At 43.3% G+C, this 22,530-nt stretch overlaps 1 protein-coding gene across 5 annotated transcripts in view; it reads left to right on the top strand.

Moving 5' to 3' along the window:
- The window catches only part of LOC138293607 (tenascin-like), a 581,232-nt gene that overhangs the window by 279,881 nt on the left and 278,821 nt on the right, over window positions 1-22,530 (top strand). For 4 of the 5 annotated variants that reach the window (XM_069232877.1, XM_069232879.1, XM_069232881.1 and 1 more), the window contains one exon: window positions 14,128-14,238. The exons of the other annotated variant lie outside the window; for it this stretch is intronic. In XM_069232877.1, coding sequence (XP_069088978.1) covers window positions 14,128-14,238 — 111 coding nt within the window. The remainder of the gene's footprint in view (window positions 1-14,127; window positions 14,239-22,530) is intronic. 5 annotated transcript variants of the gene reach the window in all.

Genomic DNA, 22,530 nt, shown 5'->3' with positions numbered 1-22,530 from the left:
GACGGTAACCATTTACTCAGATTCAGCCTATGTCACCACCATGGTGCACTCAAGAAAAGGAAGGTGGAAAAGGCAAGGTTTTCTGAAATCAGACGGAATGCCCATCTGAAACCGGGACTTCCTAGAGTTACTAATTGATGAGCTGACCCTGCCTAAATGCATTGCCATAGTAAAATGCACCACTCATACCGGGGGCAAGGACTTCATAACCAGGGGAAATGCATTAGCTAACCAACTTGCAAAAAAGCAGCTTATAGAATGATTAAGGAAGCACATGTACTTCCTTTACAACAGGTATCCGAGAAGGAACCCCCACAGGACACATCTTACACAGAAACAGCAGGATTGTACTTGAGGGAGTTGCAGGAAACAGCATTCCCTGACAAGAAGGAGCAATAGGTAGCCAGGGAATGCACGCAGACTGCACATGACCCCATATACCGGCACCCACACAAAGGGATACCCATTATGCTGCTAAGCTTATTCAAGATAGTTTCGCCCCAGTTGCACTTACCAACACACACAGCCAAAGACAACATGCTAGCAGAACTTTGGAGCAACTGGTTTATCCCCAACCTTACCGAAACTGTGATGATGTACTTAAATGCGTCCCATGTGTCTGCCAACCACCCCCAAAGCAATGGCAGTATTGAAAAACTCAAGTGGCTCCACTGTGTGCCTCTATCCTTTTTTTCACTAAGGAACACGCCCACCAGCAATCACCACTTCACACCACACCAGGTTGCAACTGGTAGACTGATGAGGACATCAATCCCCAAAACACGGACCAAATTAAGCACTGAGGCTAGCTCTCAAGCACAAGGGGACAAACTATATGTGAAGCTCTATGAACTAACCAAAACAGCTAAGTTCCTATCCAAACAGGTCAGCTACAGGTCGGAACTCCAAGTGTAGCACCGCCAAGCTACCATGTCAAACACCTCAACCTGGCCAAGAAGTTAACATCTGAAATTTTGTAAGGAAATGGAAGTAAGTCAAATTTGAAGGGTCTACAGCGTGATCTTCGCAACACCTACTGCCCTCAAAGTAGAGGGGAGAGATGCGTGGGTCCACCTTTCTGACATGCGGCTGAAACCTTGCACAGACCCTCTCCCCACCCCAGAAACTGCACCACAAACCTTTTTGAACCATTAAAGCTAACCGTCTAAGCTAAGAAACTCCAATAACCTGAAGGCTACTGATACCTCCACTGGAATTCATCCCAAGACCTGTAATGTTCAAAACGTTATATATTTTTGCACATGTGTGTATCCTCTATTTATCATGGGTACTGCTGCATCCATTCATTCCAAAGAATGGCCTAGTCTAATGGAGTCCATCTAGAAAATGTCATTGCACTTGCGTCTTGGGTCTCTCCCATGTCGAGGCCCACCTGCACATTTTATCAGGACTTTATTTACGACTCCAAGACAACTGTTCACATTCTTCACCTCAAAAGGAATGTTGTAATGTTTTATAGTACCCAGAGAAATGTATAAAACACTGCTCAGAACAAATGTAGTTTGAGACAGTCCTCAGACCCCGTTTCTGTAACTTTTCTCCCAGCCCGGTTTCATTAAATGGACTGTTCCTGTTTTGGCAAACGCCTCTTGTCTTTTGTTTTCTTCAATGTAAATTCACATTCGAACAACACGCCCACCAATAACAAACAGCAAGCACTCATTTTACTGTTCATTTTTGTAACCTCAGCCAACATATTGACAACATCTGAAGATTGATGGTCAAACAGATCATAATAAAAGTTGATAATAATCAAATCTCCTGGGCCTAACCCAGACAGCAACATTATTTGGAACCAAGGGGAAGAACACAAAAGCTTTACTTTAGGGGAGTAAAAATTGACCAAGTTCAAAATAGCCAACTCACCCTTTGCCCTCCAAGCGAGGATGGAATTGCTGAAGTACAAAAGGATTGTAAACCATCCATATAAAATTCTGTTGTGGCCCAAGTCTGTTGAAGGCAAACTATCTCAAAGCCCTGTATTAAAAAAAACAATCTTCAATAGACAAATTAGAATAAATTCAGCAACATTCCAAGCTAGCAGATTGTAGGGCATGGAAAACGGGATGGCCCTTGATTTAGTTGACACGCTCTGGAAAGCCTCTCAATTTCGATTGGTGGTAGGCTGTTGCTGAAGAATTGAGTGTAATCACTTTAATAAGAGTAGTGTCAATTGTTGGATGGAGGGAATTGGAAATTGGGGGCTCAATCGCCTTTAGCTGTTGACCAGTGTCCTGAAGACTGGCCAAACGGTTGCATAAAGGATGAGAGGGGGTCATACTGGGACCAAACTGGGTGTCCCGACATTGATATTCCTGTTGGCCACCTGTATCAATGTCCTGGCTGTGGTGGGGCTTGTAATAGAAACCCAAAGGTAAGGCTGTAATTCTTCCTGTGCACTTGTCAGATGACTTGATGTGCCCGTAATTTCCTCACCAAAAAAGGCCTTCTTAAATTCACGACAGCACAATTACCTAAAGTGAATTTTGGTTTATGACCAACCCAGGGAACTCTCCTCCCTGTCAAAATCTTGTTAAAAAGATCACCAGGACAACCTGAATTTACCTTAAAACAATGTATTACCTTATACTTCAAGTCCAGCCAGGATTCTCTCTCTATTTGGGCTTCAGGGGGAACTTGATCTAAAATATTAACAAAAGGAGTGCCCTCACAGAACCAAAGCACACATTAAGACATTATGGGAGACTGATTTTGGTCTCTCATGGCCAATTTCTATTTGGGATAAAATATGGCCGAAAATCCATTCCACTTTTCACACTGCTAGTGTTATGCAAACACTATACCTCTTTTACAATATACTTTTTTGCACTCCTGCTCACCTTTTTATGCTCAAACCTACACAACATGACACAAAATCAGTCTCCCATAATGTCTCAATGTGTGTTTTGGTTCTGTTAGGGTCAGGTGTGAGGAGGAGCTTATATATATGGGCCGCTGTAGGGTGGATTGTATTGGCTATAGGATGCAAAGGGGAGCAAGGATGAAATGGGTCTGGAGGAAGTTGTTGTAAAATAGTGTTGTGAATCAAATTCCATAATGTGTGCATGTGGCAGTGAAGATTGTAATGGGAAATAGTTCTGAAAAGGGAATGGGGGAGCCTGAATCGTAAAGCCGAGAAATTAATAAAATGCATCAGTTCAGCCAAATCTTTCAGAGAAAAGTTGTTCCTCTTTTCTTCAGAAAGTTATTATTCCAAATAGGACTATTAAGGAAATGGGCAATGGGGAATAGAGTGATACATAATAAGGTTTGAAAGAGTGCACACATGAGAAATAGTATTAGGGAGTCAATATTTTGGCGGGTTGAACAAAAAATAACATGTTTATGAGAAAAAGTCACTATGAGAGCTTGTTCGAAGGAGAACCATAGCTTCAGAAGGGTGCCAGTCAATGGAGACAGATAAAGTTGGAATTGCTTGACGGCAAAAGCCCTAAGATAACTGACCAGGTCAGGGAAATTACACCCCCCTGAAATTTCTATAGTTTTAGCTTTGATAATGAGATTTGAGGAGGTTTACTATTCCTAAGGAATTTAGAGAGAAGTTGTTGAATTGTGGCAGAATTGTGTTTGCAACGGCGAATAGGAAGCACCATGAGGTAGAAGATGGTAATAGAAAGAAGCATCATTTTAATGCTGTCAAGACAACCCTACCAGGAATGGTATAAAGGAAACCAATTCTGAGAGAGAGTTTACAGTCTTTCATATAAGACTTCTGAATTCATCTTTACAGTATCATTAAGAGTTTTCCTATACCATATTCTTAAACATTTGATCTCAGTAGGGTTCCAGGAAAGACCTGCTTCATCAAAAATAGCTTTAAAGCAGTATTTATTTAATGGTAGTACTACTGTTTTATCCATGTTTAATATATATCCTGATACTGCAGAATATAAATCGAGTTCATTGAGGAAAGTAGGAAGAGATCTTTCAGGGCGGGACATAAATAAAAGAATGTCATCTGCGTATGCTGTGAATTTGATTTGGGTATCATGAATTTGGAAACCAGTAAAATCTGACAAGGTTCTCAGTTGATGAAGGAAAGGTTCAAGTGCTAAAACAAATAATACAGGGGATAAAAGGCACCCCTGACACATTCCTCTTTGTAGAAGGTAGTAAGGATTATCCTGTTTACAAGCACTGAGGAGTGAGGAGAAAAATAGAGCAATGAGATGAGATGAAGAAAATTGGATCCAATACCATGCCAGTGTAGGGCCTTCATTAGGAAATCCTAGTTAACCCTATCAAAGGCTTTTCTGCATCGAAGGATAATTCCGCTAGAGAATCGTATTTCTTGTGAGCTTTGTTAATGATGTCTAAGAAGGTCCGAGAGTTGTTTGTGACATTTCTGTTGGGTATAAAGTCACACTGATGGACATCAATAAGGCTAGGTATTAAAGGAAGTAGGCAAAGGGCTAAAGCGTTGCCAAAAATGTTTCAGTCCATGTTAGTTAAAGAACTGGGTCTGTCATCTTTACATTGGATCAGGTTGTGATCTTTCTTAGTAATTAAGCAGAAGGTAGCTTCCACAAAAAAGCCAGAAGCATATTTGGAATTGATGAAATAGGTAAAAAGCTTAAAAGGTTTGGGAAATAAAAGCTGAAAGAAATAAAGAGGCCTTCAGGGCCCGGGGCTTTACCTTTTGGAAAAGATTGGGCAGCTGAGTGCATTTCTTCAATTTGAAGTGGCTGCTCTATGGCCGAGAGATCTGTGGATGGATTAGTCTTTAGTTTAAGATTGAAGAAAATAGGCATTAAGGGACTCCTCAGATGGTGTATGATCTGGGGAGTATAAATCCTTACAGTAAGAGGCTAAACATGCCGCAATATCCTGATCCCTGTAAATCTGTTTCCCGCTGTGGGAAGTGATGGGTTTGATCATCGAGTTTTCCTGTCCGCATTTTAAGTAACGGGCAAGGAGAGAGCCGGCTTTGTTATTGCCCCATAATATTTGGCATGAATTTTATTTAAGAAGAGTTCCACAGGCTTGTTCTGTTGAAAATGTGTTAAACGCAATCCAAGCCTTGATAAGGGTGTCAAGGTCAAGTTTGTTATTAATTCTAGTGTAATAATTATGTTAAAGAGATTTAGGGGCAGATTTACAATCTCCTAGTGCTGCCATAATGCTGCCTTAGCATCAATTTTATGAGGCTAAGGCAGCATTAAGTTGGACATCCCCCATGCCATATTTACAAAGTGGTGCAATGCATGCATTGCGCCACTTTGCAACCCCTTGCGCCACATTATGCCTGCGTTAGGCATAATGTATGCAAGGTGCACGTTCCCAAACAGGGGGCCCCAAAAAAATGGCGCAGTAATATTTACAAGATTTCACTGCCCCACTTTTTCCGTCATTTTTAACATCTCTGCTCAAGGCAGGCGTTAAGGTAACGCACCCATAATACCCTATAGGCCTCCCTGTGCTTTGCTGCACTAGCGTAAACATTTTTATGCTAGTGCAGCAAAGCATCGCTACAGGGTCAAAAGTGTTGACACTGTTGTGGTAATGACCGCCATGGAGCACGTATTGTAAATACGGTGCAACCATGGTGTTATTTGGGAGGGCGGGGGAAAGCAAGAAAAGTGGTGTGTCGGGTCCAATGAGCCACTTGCTCGTAAATCTGCCCCTTAATTTGAGCCAGAATAGAGATAGATTTCTGTTGAATAGTTTTTTTTCTTGGACTAAAGGAAACTTATAATGAAACCTCTCGAAGCAGCTTTGAAGGCTTACTGAATGAGATGGTGTTTTATCATTGTTGTTAAATTATTAAATCTCCAAGAGGATTTGTTAGGTTTATTGGAGAGAATATAAAGGTCAGATAATACTGTAGTGTGGTCTGAGATTAGTATAGAACCTATATCCGAGTTGACTACATGTTGCATTAAACTCTTGCTCTAGAAAATATAATCCAAGCATGACTGAGAATGATGCATTGGGCAGTACAATGAATGTTCTAGTAGATCAGGATTGTATAACCACCTCAAATCACAGAGTGAGTGATGGGAAATGAGAGTTTTGAAGGCTGTGTGTTAGGCATGAGGGACAAAGTGTGAATTAAATTGTCTACCTAAGAAGGAATCATAGACTTGATTGAAGTCCCCTCCAATTAGTAAGTTAACAGAAGCGTATTGTCTAAGAGTATGTGATAAGATCTTCCAAAAAGGGTGAGTAAGGCCATATAGATTAGATAATGTGAGCTTAATGTGCTCAAGTGTAAGTGCAACTAATAACCAATCAATCAATCAGTGATTTCTAAAGCGCAGCTAATCACCCGTAGGGTCTCAAGGTGTTGATCCAAAGTCCCTCTGAGTCGTGGTGTTCAGAGTGTATGGTGGGATGCAGAGATTTGTGACATAGAATTATTACTCTGTTTTTGTTGGATTGGTAAGGGAATACAAAAATGCCACCAACCCATTGCTTTTTAAGTTTAGCTGCATCCAGATCACGAAGATGTGTTTCCTGTAACAATGCTATATGACATTTCAAACAGGTAAGAAGAAATAAGACCCAATGATGTTTAACAGGGTTTGTAATCCCCTTAACATTCCAAGTAACTGTCCTAAGTTATGTTAAATATCAAATGGAAGAAAAAAATACAGTTGTTGATTAGTTAAAAAGCACAAGGCAAAACAAAGCTTTCAGAAAAAAAGGAAAAGGAAGAAGAAGAAGAAGAAGAAGAAAAAAGAAGCAGTAGAGAGTAAAGGAAGTAATAAAGGCAAACAACCTTTGAAAAACAGGACATATATAAATATGGCATCTGGAGGACTAAGGTCCGCAGATGCAGAAGAAAAAGAAGAAGGAGACACAGAAGATTCCCCATAGGGACAGGGATAGCGGAACACCTGAGAAGATAGGCACAGCACCAATGGCACATGGGCAACAAGGAAAGAAAGAAGTTAAATAAGAAACAAAAGAAACAAGTAAATAAATAAATATGTGGGAATTCTATATAACAACTATTAACAAGTAAATAAATGTATATGTGGGAATTCTAGATGACAACTATTACAAAACTCTAATGAAAGTAAAAGGTCTAAAGGAGAAGTATCACACTTACCACGGGATACAAGAAGGAGGACATATAAGATTATGTGAACACACGATAGGGAGATGACAGCACGAGGGGGTCCACAGTGAGGTCCTACTGGAACAGGGGAAACAGGACACATGGAAAATAATTAATAAATTGCATTAAATAGAGCAAAATACAATAAACACTATCAAATATGCAAAGAATATCCAAAATAGAATATAGCAGTTACAGGAAGGGAAAAAACAATGATTCATAGTGACTCCCATAAATCGTATCTAAGTACAGAGAAAACTAACATCTGAAATTTGAAAAGTGAGAAGAGCCATCTACCAGAAGATATCCCTAGATCTATGGGGTCTATTTTATGTTGGTTGATAAAGGATTGCAAGTCTGCGGGATCTTCAAAGGAGTATGACTTGTCCTTAAAGGTGATTTTGAAAAGGCATGAATGTAATAGTCCATAGCAGATATTTCTTGATCTCAATTGAGGGCGCAGATCAATAAACTGTTTTCGGTGAGCTGAAGTAGCAGGGGATACATCCTGTGTAAAGAACACTTTATGACCTGACAATTTTAGAGATCTAGCGTAGAGTTTTGAGACAATGGGCCCGTTGGATAGATAACGGAGAGGAGCACTGAATATTTAAAATGGAGGGCATCGCCGTTTGCCGGAATATGATGATATTAGCACCTTCAGAACCCTTGGGAATTACAAAGAGGTGAAGATTGTTCCTCTTATTTCTATTCTCCAAATTCTCTGCAAGACACGTAAGTTGAGCAATATCTTTAGTTATCTGGGAGGGAGCAGGAGATAGGTCTTTGAGATTGCTCACTCTTTGCTCCAGAGTTGAAATACATTGATCACACAGAGACCATTAGAGGGAGATCATCATAAATGGTTTTAAGGCCCATAGTTCCTCCATAACATCATCAAGGGTTAGATGAGTGGATGATTTGGTAGGTGAATCAATATCCTTTTTGGTTATTTAACCGAAGTAGGGGTGTTTTTAAGAATCTTGCCAGTTTGCTGAGATAAAGAAGTACATTCATATAAGAAATACGAGGCTTTCTTCTTGATAACCGGAGAGTTGAATTGGGTTGATTGAGTGCACTGAATGCAGAGAGAAGACACTGGTTTGGACGAACTAGGTGAATTATAGGAGTTTTGCCCTTTCGCAGCTTCCCATACAGAGATTCAGGTCCAATAGTGTAAAACAAGCAAAGTCGATAACAGTCTGATGGAAAATTAATTCTAAAGTAATGAAAATCAGTGGGAAAGCCAGCAAAGAAGCATTGTCTCATAAAAATCTTGTAGTACACCACCAATTCAATATTGCTAATGGGTTGGCAATGGAAGATGAGAAATCTTTAATATAGTGCAAGAGCTCAAAGTATGTTGCTGTGTTGGCCTGGAGTAGCACATCGCCATATAAATATTTCCAAATGATAATAATCTGACCATTAGAGAAGCGGCTCACCGTGTGTAAAGCAAAATTACCTCATGTTGGTAAATCAGCCCCCTTGGAGTCCTCCTCTTAGGCGTGTGCAAGTCTTGTCAGAAATGCTTTTTGGGAGGGGACACCAAGCAGAGCCTATTGAAAGCATTGGTCGACATATGCAGGAATGTAAAGAACATTGGCTGTGAAGTAATGGTTAAATCAGATGAGCTGAGCTTTCCAAGGCCCGCGTCTTAATGAAATGAAAAGGGACGCACGGAGACCTTTGTGTACCTCCCTGCGAGTCACTGACACCTTTCCCCAGGAGGGCAGCAGGCTTGTGCAACTGTAAACGGTCACTGAAACTTTGGAATAACAAAGTAGCAACTTTCTAAACTTGCTATTAAATTTGACTTGAGGAATAAGTCATGTTTAATTAATCAATTGAGGATATATAGAGTGCTGCAAATCACCTGTGAGGGTGTCAAGGTGTTCGAGTTGCTAACTGCTTCATGATGATCTGAAAGGCATGGCGAAAGCATTTAGACAACAGGGTAAAAGGAAGGAGAAAACAGTGAAAAATGAGGGAAACGCAAGGAGAAAGCATTTAGAAAATGCGGAAAAAGAAGGAGAAAACAGTGAAAAATTAGAGAAAAGCAAAGAGAAAGCACTCAGAAAATGGGGGCAAGGAAGGAGAAAGCAGTAAAAAATGAGGATAAAGCAAAGAGAAAGCACTCAGAAAACAGGGAGGAAGCAAGGGGAAGACAGGTGCAGGAGTGATGCAGCAGCACGGGAAAAGCTGGGCATAGGATGTTTAATGCAACAATTATTTTGATTCCTTATATTATCAGAAGTCCCATTTGGAAGCTAACACTGTTGAGTTATCAGCATGTAGCTCCATACTTTCCAATGGAGCTACTAGCTTTGCTACAGTAAAAATGCCAATGAAAAGGTTACTGTCAGCGCATGTAACATTAACAACACATGTCCATTTTAATATAATGCACACTGCCTTTAAGGCTCGAAAGGCCTGCCTTAGGGGTGACCTACTGTTGGACCTGGCCCTCCCAAACTATTTGCCTTTATCCCTCCTGTTTTGCTGATTTTGGTTTGTTGGCTTTAGGACTCTGTGCACTTCACCACTGCTAACCTGTGTTAAAGTGCTCCAGCTCTCCTCTTTAGATATGGTAACGTTGCCTTACACCCAATTGGCATATTCAAATTACTTATAAGTCCCCTGTAAAGTGGTGCCACGTGTACCCATCTTTCAAATAGGAACAGATACACATTTTATGTTTGGTGTCTTTGGAATTCCCATAAAGTCCTCTTTTATGGTAAAGTCAGATTTTGAATTACAGTTTTGAAAATACCACTTTCAGAAAATTGGTCTTTTCCTTCCTTAGCCATTTAGTGCTTGCAGCCTCTCTCTCGGTCACATGCCTAGGTGTAGTTGGCAGTTGGGCCTTGTTTATTCCTCCTATACAGCCACACACAACAGAGAGTTTAGATGTGCCTGACTGAGCCATCACTGGCAGTATGGGAAGGTGGAGCTAGGCACAGTCCTACTTACACCTGAAGGCTGTGACCTGCCTTCACACACTGCAGTGCATAGCTCCTGTAGATAGTCAGGAGGCAGGGCAGAAGAGGCAGGAAAGCTGAGCACTTCAAAGGAAATCCTCTAGAAGCTTCTCCCACTTTATAGAAGGCACTAGGTATAAATATTGGACCTCAGATACCAACTCTTCAGCGCACTTCTGGACCTGTGGAAGACTATGCCAGGAAGAAGGACATTTGTGCTGCTGAAAGAACTGCCACTCTGCTGGACTGCTGCCCTGATGGACTGCTGCCTGCTGTGTTGACCTGCGGGCTTGCTGCCCTTCTGCCTGAGTGAGAAGGACTGGATCTGCAACCTGAACCCAGGACTACCAGAGTGACTCAGAGGGCTATTCTCTTGTAACCAGCACATAGACTCTGCAACTGTGAGTCCGACCCTGCCAAGTGGTGCCACCCCACCCCTGGACCCTTGGAAGTTGGCCTGAAGGTGGGTGATCTGCCAGCCAGATAATGGAACCAGCAGAACCAAAGCATCTCCTCTGCTGTGCACTTCAAACCCGAGCAGAACTAACACATCACTCCTGCTGCGCAGACTTTACTGGCACCAGGACTTCGCATTGCAGCCTTATCAGCCACTGTACAATGCATCTTTTACATGAGCCCTCACATCACAAGCCCCCTGTCAATAGCAGCCTGAATGACGATGCAGGACTTTACATTGCAAGCCCTATATATTCTTCAGAACCAGCCGGTGTGTGATGCATCCGCAATGCACGACTTCGCATCACAAGCCCCCTAGTCGTCGCCCTCCTCCATAAGATACAGAACCTTGCTTTGCAGCCTTGCAGCGGCCCAGAACCGATGCTCTGCAACACATCTCCGGGCCGGACCTTGTGTCGCCTTTGCTGCACGATGCGTCCTCAACATGGGACTCCGCATCTCTTCACAACTAAGATTAGGCATCTATGTTCATCGGGCCTAAGTGGGTCCAGTAGCCGGCCCGAGCTCCATCATGGTGGGCCTGAATTTGTCACTTTGTCCCAGTCAAGTACAACCAGATTACCACAGTTGGTGCTTTGTGCTTACTGGCACTTTTTTCACTAAAATCTTAAAAATTGCATATCTCAGGTTCCACTGATTGTATTTTTGTTGTTTTCCGTGTTGTTTTGTTTATTAAAATGTACTCTATTCTTGTGATCTGGTGTGGAATACTTTTTATGTTCTGTTTTAACTGTGTTGGTGTTTGAAGTGTTGCACTTATACATCACATATTGTCTCCAAGTGAAGCCTGACTGCTCTGTGCTAAGCCACCAGTGGGTTGACCACAGAATCATTTAGGGTTTGCTGCTGACTTCACCCTGACAAGGATTGTGGTTCCTGCTTGAGTAGAGTTTCACCCCCCCTCAACCAGCAACCCAATTTCGAACAGATACATATTAAATGCTGGTGGCAAGTTCACCACCTGGGAATTTACCTGGTCCGAGAAGGATTTTTTACACCACTTACTATTAGTACAACTGTGCCAGTTGTTGAGGCACAGTCAACTGAACTGGAAAGGAGAGAAATTATCATTGTAAATTAGAAAATCTAATTTGGAGCGGTTTTACTGGGTACAATTGATGTAGAGAGATTGGGTAAAATTCAAATGAGGTCAGATAGCTGATAACAAAAGAAAGAAAAATGTACACAGAAAATTTGGATTGGATTTGAGTGAAGCTGAAGTAAGGACAATCGGTTTATTGTCTCTGTGAGAACGTATCAGAGAAGTAATAGATTACATCAGAGAGTGGAGTGGTTTGAGAAAATACAGAACAAAATGGAGGAAAAGGGCTGCACTAAAAATAAAAAGATTGATACAGAAAAGCATGTGAGTTGCTGTTGTCTGTTGCAGAGTATTGTAACGCAGTGATTTGCGCTGCGTTTCATTATTTGAGATTTATGAAGCTATGCAGGGCCACATAAGGTGGCCGTGCATGGCTTCATAAATCTCACTTAAGGTTTGCGTTGCTTTTTCACTATGTTGCGTTGTGCAAGAGCACCACAAACCAGTTCATAAATGTGGTCCCAAATGTCTGTGTGTCACTGAATTAGAAGTAGTGCTTGTCCCCTAGTTAAAGAACAATGATTTAGATCCAGTTTGCTATATTCACTGACAGCTTGACTAGTTTCACCATATTCCATCACCAGTGTGTAAAGAATTCAACCCTATTTATGGCTGTTCCCGTAGAACAACATAAAATGCTAAAAGCAGGCAACTACCTTAACATGTGTTATGCAAGTTCACCAAGATAAGAAACCAAAGTAGGGTTTTACTGACTAACATGAGTCCTGCAAAAAATGAATAAATAAATGAAATAAGACATAAATACATTTCAAGGGGGCTAAATAAAGTGCCCAGCAGGAAGGCAATTACTTAGTCTGAAAAATAAAGTCCGTGGGCCCAGTTCACAAAGGTAAACTTAGACTTTGGTCTAAGTATAGACCGAAGGTGTAAGTTTATGACTTTTTGGTATTCCCAAAGATAAGTTATGAGTAGTATCTTTGCGTCCGCACTCGGGCGGAATCTCCACACTGAGGGAAGATATCCACCCTGACTACAGAGATTCCACTCAGGGTGGGGAGATTACACTCTACGTGCAGAGTGGAATGTCTGTAATCGGGCGGAGATTCCACATCGAGAGTGGAGATCCTGCCCCGAGTGTGGACGTACAGATACTACTCATAATTTACCTGTGTGAATACCAAAAACTTGTAAACTTAGACTTTTGGTCTAAACTTAGACCAAAAGTCTAAGTTTACCTTTGTGAATCTGGCCCTATGTTTTCATTAACTGTTTGTATAATGTTCCAGTCTCACATTGTAAACTTGGATTTGATTGTAACCCATCTTAATGTATCAACATGAGTCATACCCTATATGTAGAAGGGTGTCAGACACTGTCAGTAGCACTTGATTTATTTATGGGGGAATATTTAACGTTTGTGATGACATACTAACCCAACTTTTTATAAGGGATGTGCGATTGATTTAGACCACTACTACCTTTCTGCAGTATTGTATAGTTCCAAAATTTCACTCGAATTGCTCAAGAGTTGAGTTACTCTAATGAGTTGTTATGTTGTGCTGATTTACTAGTGGTAACAATGCCTTTGAAGAGTAGAGTACCTTACTCATGAAGGCCATATTGGTATTAGAGATACAAAATGTAGAATTAGGCAAGATGTTTGGTGGCATGGAGTTGACACAACTGTGGAAAGATTTGCCTGTGATTGTGATTTTATTTTAATATTAAGTGATAAGTTGCAAGTTGTCCCTCTGTTTCCGATACCCCAATTTGGGTACCTAGGATACCAAGGAATGCATTAGATTTTGACATCATGGTACCTTTTGGTGTGTTAGGTGATAGGTCCACATAGGCATTTATTTTGATTGATAAGATGTGATAAGAATATGAGAAAGAGAGTGCAGCATGGATATACTAATTTACAGAAGCATATTAGAAAACTGTGGGATGGAGATTGGGTTAAAATAAAAAAAAACAGGTTTGATTCGGAAATGTGAAACTACATTTCTTTGCCTGTTCAAGAAGTAAAGGTGAAAGAACATTGAATTGTGACAAGCGATGATCAGCTTTCAAGTCTTGCTAGAGTTTCCAAGGTACCATCTTGTTTTGTTCAAATGTTTAAAAGTTTTTACAAAATCGAAATGGAAAACAGGCCTTGAGAAATCTAAAGGATTTCATTAAGTGACTTCAATGTAATTTTTTCCTCCTCATATTTTGTATATTTTTTTTTTTGGTACGGAGTATATGTGGCATATTTACATAATGTGTTTACCTCATGCTATCTTGAAACATATGTTGGCATGTTCTCCTTGTGTTCAACTGCAGACTTGTACCTCTAGTCAGTTGATGGGAGTTGCCAGCTGGGTGCGGTGTCTGCAGTTGTTGTAGATTATACCTCCACAAATAAACAAACAAAGAAGTTGTGGATTCCTCATCATTTCATATCTCCACATGACTCTTTTAAGAGTATTTATGCACTTTCCCTTATGTCGACTTTCCAGGTATTGCAACTACTGCACCATCGACAACCACCTGCAAATGCAAATATGGCGATTGTTCGGGGGGCAAATGCCAGTGTTATGTTGGATTCACTGGACCAACCTGCAATGAAGGTGAGTGAGGATGGGTGGATGGAAATACCACGCATTTGGCACAATCAAAAGATTAATTGCAGGTCACAGGCACAACAGTTTTCAAGATAGTATTGTTGACAGCAGACCACTAAGCATACATTTTCTTTAAAATACAACACATTTGTAAACAGGCACTGGCAAAGTCAGACGTTAGCTCAACATTGGTGTACCTGCCCTTTGCTAATGTTTGTTGTAATGGCTTAGTGTTCCTACATGATATATTTGGGTAATGAATAAAAACTGATGGAGTGTCAGTTTATTTTATTTTTTATTTAAGTTAATTCGGTCTGAAAATTTAGACCATTAAAATTAAAAAATAACAGTTTTACATGGTGAATTTAAACCGTTAAAATTCATAATAACAATCATACATAATACTGATAGGACCTGATAGCCAACAATCGGGTAAAATGTTACGGTAAAATCCTCAAAACTGAGGCTATGATCATACTTAAAATACAGTAAGCAAGACATAAATAAGATACGTTTTTTATCAAAGTTCTTTTAAGTCTATCATACAAATATATACAGCTATTACCTTCCATGGAACTTTACTCAGTATCTTAGTCAATTTATGAGCTAATAAAATTCATTGTCATGTATAAAATGTTTTATTAAGTAGCGTGACAAATTTCGGGTGAAAGTTCATCTTTATAAACTTATGGGGTCTCTGCTACTCATATAAGAGGCCGCGAGTTCCTAATAAGATTCCTAAAGATACCACATAAAAGTTAAGAAAATTTACATCAATATTAGGTTGCATGACACATCTAAAAGAAAGGAAACAGAGAAAAATATGTCTTGTTAAAATCTCCCTCTGTGGACAGGTGCCTAACCGACTCAAGGGCTCTTGGCTGAAATATACCTACGGCGGATAAACCAGGCCTCAGATAGATATTTGGTGACTGAACTAGCTACCAGTGTGGATGTATCATATTTACATATTCTGGTGGCGTTGGCTCTATCCTGCAGTAATACATTTTTACAGAGGGGAATGATTCAACTCCCTCTGGGGCTCTTGTATAAGGGGCAGAAAAACAGCATATGCTCATTTGTTTCTATACAATGGTGGCAAAGTATACATCTATCAGTTGAAAAGTTGCTTGGTGACCAGCGAGCCATGTAGCTGTTAATAGGCAGGGTACCATATCTTAGCTGGAGATATAAGGCACGGGCATATGGAGGCATAGGGAGATTCATGAAGTTCTCGGGCCAGGGTTCATGTTTGAGTTGAAGAAATTCTATTGTTAGCCTGCCCAACCCATTATGATGCAGGGAATCTTCGTTGATTTTCTCACAATATCTGATTTTAACAATTTGCCTTGCGTTATTGGGGATCAGTTCAGGGTGTTTCCAATAATGGGGAAATCCTATTTTGTCCCAGGCAGATTTTATCTCCTTCAGCCAAAGGATTTTTTCCGGTCCCTGGGAAGATGCTATGAGTTCTCTTATCGCCACCCTGAATGGTTCAAGTTCAACAGTTTTCCATAAACGGATCAAGTAAGAGAGTGGTCTCAGGCCCACTGTAGTTTTTATGCTATTTAATCCTAAATCGAGCCTGAGAGGGATTATTGGTGTGCCCATCCCTAACCAGGAAACCTGTCTGAGGAAATGGTTTTCTTTGGTTTGTAAAATGTCCAATTTTCTGTGCGAACCCCAAAGTTCTGCTCCGTACATGGCCGCCGCACGGATTTGGACATTGTAAATCTCCGTGATTGTATTCAGGGGGGGCCTCGGAGCCTTTCTAGACCTGTATACTAGGGCCCCACCTCTTTGGCTTATAATAAGTGCCCCTTTGTCAATAGCTGCCTCCCAGTTACCTGTGTTCGATAGTCTGATACCTAGGTAATCAAACTCTTCCACTTTCTCCAGCGGGATTGAGTTCATTTCTATTCTGGCACAGGATCGTTTCCTTGAGGTACTGTATATCATGAGTTTCGTTTTCTTGACATTAACGTCCAGCCCATAGTCTCTACAAAAGACACAGAATTGGTTCACCAGATTTTGAATTCTCATTGGTGATTTAGCTAGCAAGATTGTGTCGTCCGCGTATAGCAGACACAGGATTTTCTTTCCAGCCAATTTGGGCGAGTCGTTTATGCAGTTCTCTAAATAATTAATACCGTTATTTATGTAAAGCAAGAAAAGAGTAGGAGCCAGGACACAACCCTGTCTGACTCCTCTTTTGATGGCTACAGGATCTGTCAGCTCACCCTCCTTACCGCATCTGATTTGAGCATAGGTATTGTCATGCAGTCGGGTAATGAGTTTCAAGAGGCCAGATGGAACCCCCATATTGGAGAGTGTTGACCATAGCATATTCCTGGGGATCAAGTCAAATGCAGCTCTAAGGTCTATAAAGACCACATACAAATTCCTCCCCCCCCCAGGTCTACGTTCTTCCATTTAATTGCCAGGAATCTCAGGGCTTGGTCTATGGTACTCACAGCAGGTCTGAACCCCGCTTGTAAATTAGATAGAGCTTCAGACTCCGAAATCCATTCAACAAGGTGAAACAAAAGATGTTTTGCATACATTTTTTGGGAGTTGTCAAGAAGACAAATCGGTCGGTAATTGGCAGGATTATTGGGGCTACCTTTTTTGAAAATGGGAACTATCTCAGCCCCTTTCCAAGAAGATGGGGCAGGGGCTCCCGCTGCAATTGCATTGCAGATTAGGTTAAGATAAGGTGCCCATATATCAGGTCTTGTCTTATATAAATCGCCCGGAATCTTATCTGGGCCAGGGGCCTTTCCCCAATTCAATGAGTCTATTGTGGCTCTTGTTTCAGCTAGAGTAAATATAATCGGGGTGGCCTCTTGGATTATTGGAACATCGAGGGTCCTAAGAGAAACTTCAGATGGACCTTCATATAATTGACCAAAGTGCTCAACCCATACTGCAGAGAGAATTGAGGTGCCAGGTACAGAGGCAGAATCTCTACAATCATCTGCAATGAGTTTCCAGAACCTGGAAGTATCGTTAGATTTGGCAGTCTCCAGGATAGCAGCCCATCTAGCCTCTTCCCAGCTTCTACGCGCCTTAGAACATTCCTTCTTGTAATCCTTCCTGGCTTTTCTTATGGACTCAACGTGGCCTTCTTTTAGAGCTTTCAATAGGTTGAGCTGTGCTTCCCTGCATAAGTTGTTAAACCACCGTGCACAGCACTTTTTCTTGGGGTTACTAATAATCTCTTTTGTGAAGAGATACTTTAAAGAATTAAACAGTTCAGTGTGGGCTGCTAAAAGCCTGTCGCCATCACCGTCCTCATTGTATCGAAGCATACACTTTATTCGATTAGCTAACAAGTTATATATTGTTGTAAGGTGTTCAGAGGATGAGATAACAGACTCCCATTTTATATTGCGTCTATTATTTGTTAGGGCAAGCTGTTGAGCATAAGCCTTGGAATGGGGTGCTTTAAGCGAAGGGAAGAGGCCTCTAGTCAATAGGATCAACGGGTCGTGATCACTCTCATTGTGCTCTTGTACCCTCATGTCAGACATGTGGCCCCACAGTCGAATGTCGAGAAGTATATAATCAATCTGGCTCCTGTGCCCTCCACGCCTAAAAGTGGGGTGCAAATTAATATCTGAACGGGAGTGACCTTTGCAAGCTCGGAGACCGTGCAATAATGTAATGTCAGCCACTAGACGCGCTGTTTTGTTCAGTCTCGGTCTTTTGTTAGAAGCTAGCTCAGGGATACCCCAATAGGCATCCTCTTCTGTATATATCTCTTGGACCAGGGGATTAGGCTCAAATGTAACATTAAAGTCCCCTCCAATCAGGATGAAACGGGATAAATTGTTTTTAAGAAAGCTGTCCAATAAGGACAGAGCATCAGAGTCATAGCGGCTGCCCACACTCCTATTATAGATATTAATTATTAATAAAGATCTCTCCTCAGAAATCGTTACTAGTAAGGCCTGTAAATCAGGACAGCCCATGTCTATTGCTTCAGCTTTGCACCTAAGAGAACTATTTAGCCATATGCGTAGCCCTCCCGATGATCTCCCAGAGGACGTCTTGCATGCTGCAACCCAATAGCTTTTAAAGCCTAATCTGTATTTAGGTCTCAATGCCCATGTTTCTTGGAAAAGACAAATCTGGTGTTTGTCAATAAATTGGCCCCATCCCGGGCTTTGCAATTTACTTTCCAGCCCTGCTATGTTCCACCTAAGAACCTTATCAAAATCATTTGTTTTAGTGTACCCAGCTTCTTTCAGGGAATGTTTCCTACGGGGGAGATACAGCTAGAAACCATACTATTCCCCACAAGCATACAATAACCTATGTCTTTTTCACCCTGTGGTTTATTCGCCTCACTAAATACTACGCCAGTCGTATCCATATCTGGTAAGTTATCCAAGCGGGTAGGACAAGAGTTGCAGGGAGCGGTTGTCGAGGGTGAAACCCCCTCCTCATTGGCTAAATATATAATACTCTCGGAGATTCCCAGATTGTCAGGATCTGTCAGAATCGATGGAATTACAGGAGTAAAATCACTAAGGGCAGGATGACTGGTGTGCTCAGTTTCAAGGCTACTCAAAACCACTCCCCAAGGTTCATCACTTAGTCAATCTATCTCAGAGAGAGACGCCGAGAAGCGTCTAAGGGCAGGTTCGGGGATAGACTGTATCTGGATATCAGGGGGGACTCTGTGCAACAGTGGCAATTGCCTGTTCACGAATGGCGGAGAAGGAGGATAAACCACTTATAGGGGGTCATTCCAACCTCGGCGGTAAAAGGCGCTTACCGCCGGTCAGAAGACCGCCACAACACCGCCGCGGTCGCAGTAAACCGCCACGGTCATTCTGACCCGCAACAGGCAAACCGCCAGAATCCCGACATCCACAAAAGTCCGCCACATCAAAGGGCAGCGAAAAACTGGCGATGACCAAACCTCCACAGTCACGCCAACAGAGAAATGCCCATGCCATTCCGACCCACGAATCCACGCGGCGGTCTTTCAACCGCGGTATTCCATTGGTGGTACACACCGCCGCGCTCAAAATACACACACACTTACAAAACACAACCACATTGGACAATTTGAAATACACACACCTGATACACATACACACAACACTCCCACACACCCAAATAACTATAAAACACACACCCACATCACCCACAAACCCCTACGACCACAAATCAGAGACGAAGCCCAGAGAGAGACAGCACAGAATAGAGAACACCATCACACAGAGGCACAATACACCATCACCCACACAACATCCACGCACAAAACACCACACACCACCACACTCACCACACTCATCAACACATACACCACCCCACACCTCATCCACACCACTCCATGGCACCCCCAAGACACCCCAGGTTTTCAGACGCAGAACTCAGGGTCATGGTGGAGGAAATAGTTCGGGTAGAGCCCCAGCTCTTCGGGACACAGGTGCAGCACACCAGCATTGCCAGGAAGATGGAGCTATGGCAAAGAATAGTGGACAGGGTCAACGCTGTGGGACAGCATCCACGAAATCGGGACGACATCAGGAAGCGGTGGAACGACCTACGGGGGAAGGTGCGTTCCATGGTATCCAGACACAACATCGCGGTGCAGAAGACTGGCGGCGGACCCCCACCTCAACCCCCAGAATTTACAGCATGGGAGGAGCAAGTCTTGACATCCTGCATCCTGAGGGCCTCGCAGGAGTAGCTGGAGGAATGGACTCTGGTAAGTCTCATCTTCACTACTTCATCCCCCCCACCCCACCAGCATGCCAACTCATACCCCCACCCTCACCCCCCACCCCCATCACACATCCTCCTTGCTAATGTCTCACCATCACAACCGACCCATCCCAACACCAAACCCTGCATGCCACCACAAACCATGGACACCCATCACCTAAGCATGCCCACTGCACATACCCATCTCCCCCACAAACCACCGTCACAACAGCCCCCCCAAGGAAATGCCAGCACTGGAGTACACGGGCACCCACCCATTGCACGATATGGCACACACAGACGCAATAACCATACTCTTATACCCCTGCAGGACCCGAACGCCACCACACCGCCCAGGAGGGTCCAGAAATGTCCATCCCACCCCCAGAAGAGGCCCCCAGTGATGACAGCAGCTCTGTCTCCCTGGACCCAGATGACCAGCCCGGCCCATCGGGGACCTCGGGACAGTCGGTTCCCCTCACACAGCCACAGGCCACAGCAGACCTACCCCCCTCTGGGAACACCAGCACAGCTCCCACCCAGCGGGCCCATGCCTCTGTCTCCAGGACACTTCAATCAGCGGTGTGTCCACCACTACAGGGCACCCAGGTTAACCCAACACCCCAACAACAACAGGGACCTGGGGGCAGTGGTAGTGGGCACACGGTCCAGGGGACAGAGGCCCAGGGAAACAGGGGAACTGGGAGGGCTGCTGTGCGACAGGGGGGGAACAGGCCCAGGGAACCCACTCTCTACGAGGCCCTCTCCTCCATCATGGGAGCATACCACCACTCCCAGGAGACGATGGCCACGGTACTGGCCAGGTTCCAGGAGATCAAGGTACTGCAGGAGGAACAGTTTATGGGGTTCAGGGAAGAACTCAGAAACATTACTTCCGCAATGGGCACCATCGTCGTGGCTCTCAACCAGATTGTCACCACATTGCGGGACCATGTGGCACCACAAAGGGCCCCTGTCACTAGCATGGACCAAGAACAGGCTACCACCTCCGCCGGCGCTAGTGGACAGGAGGCCCCCACACAAGAACAACAGGCCTCCAGAACCCCACCCCCTGCAGAAGGAGAACCACCCCGCAAGCGGGCCTGAGATCTAGGAAGAAGACAGAGTAGGATGCCAAGACCCCCGCCAGGAGAGGATACCCCCTGATGTCATCCCACTGTCCCACATTGTCACCCTGTCCAACCTTAAACTGCCCCTGCTCCACCTTCCACAGGCATATGGACAATGCACCTGTGAGACTGAAAACCTGGACTCTGCCATGGACATTACTCCACCATCACCCATCACCAATTTTCCAACCATGTCCCTAAATTGAGCACTTTATTAAAACCACTTATTGCACAAAAATAAACTGGAGTCTGCCTGTATTTTGAACAAATGTATTAGACTTAACCGTTGCAAAATGTCAAGTTACATTCTGATGACAAGATACCACTGTCACACAGCTGTAGTCCATGGGCAAACAAAGCAGAGGTCACGCAGTGGGGCCCACATCTCTGAAATTTGAAGGGAAAGTCACAACTCAGTTACCATACACTGGGTGAAAAGGACAGACAGTAGAGAGGCAGGAGACTGTAAGTAAATGTAAAATGCTGGTGTTGATTCTTACCTGTGTGTTATTGAAAATACTGCTCTATTACTGTGTCCCTGTTGTCTGTGTCCTCCTCGTCGTCTTCCTCCTCTTCACTCTCCACAGGCTCCACAGGTGCCACAACACCATCATCTGGAGCATCCTCCTGCAGGAAAGGCACCTGGCGTCGCAAAGCCAGCTTGTGAAGAATACAGCAGGCCACGATGATATGACACACCTTCTTTGGTGAGTACATTAGGGATCCACCTGTCATATGCAGGCACCTAAACCTGGCCTTCAGGAGGCCGAAGGTGCGTTCGATCACCCTCCTAGTCCGCCCATGGGCCTCATTGTACCGTTCCTCTGCCCTGGTCCTGGGATTCCTCACTGGGGTCAGTAGCCAGGACAGGTTGGGGTAACCAGAGTCACCAATTAGCCACACACGGTGTCTCTGTAGTTGTTCCATCACATAAGGGATGCTGCTATTTCGCATGATGTAAGCGTCATGCACTGACCCAGGGAACTTGGCATTTACTTGGGAGATGTACTGGTCAGCCAAACAGACCACCTGAACATTCATGGAATGATAACTTTTTCTGTTCCTGTACACCTGTTCACTCCTGCTGGGGGGGACCAAAGCCACATGTGTCCCATCAATGGCACCAATGATGTTGGGAATATGTCCAAGGGCATAGAAATCACCCTTCACTGTAGCCAAATCGCCCACCTCAGGGAAAACAATGTAGCTCCGCATGTATTTCATCAGGGCTGACAACACTCTGGACAACACCTTTGAAAACATCGGCTGAGACATCCCTGATGAAATGGCCACTGTTGATTGAAATGACCCACTTGCCAAAAAATGGAGTACTGACAGAACCTGCACTACAGGGGGAATCCCTGTGGGTTGGCGGATGGGTGACATCAGGTCTGGCTCCAGCTGGGCACACAGTTCCTGTATAGTGGCTCGGTCAAGCCTGTATGTC

Source organism: Pleurodeles waltl, chromosome 4_2 (assembly GCF_031143425.1).
Source record: "Pleurodeles waltl isolate 20211129_DDA chromosome 4_2, aPleWal1.hap1.20221129, whole genome shotgun sequence".
NCBI lineage: Eukaryota > Metazoa > Chordata > Amphibia > Caudata > Salamandridae > Pleurodeles > Pleurodeles waltl.
The sequence above is the reverse complement of the archived record's forward strand: the minus strand, read 5'-3'. Positions and strand labels throughout refer to the sequence as shown.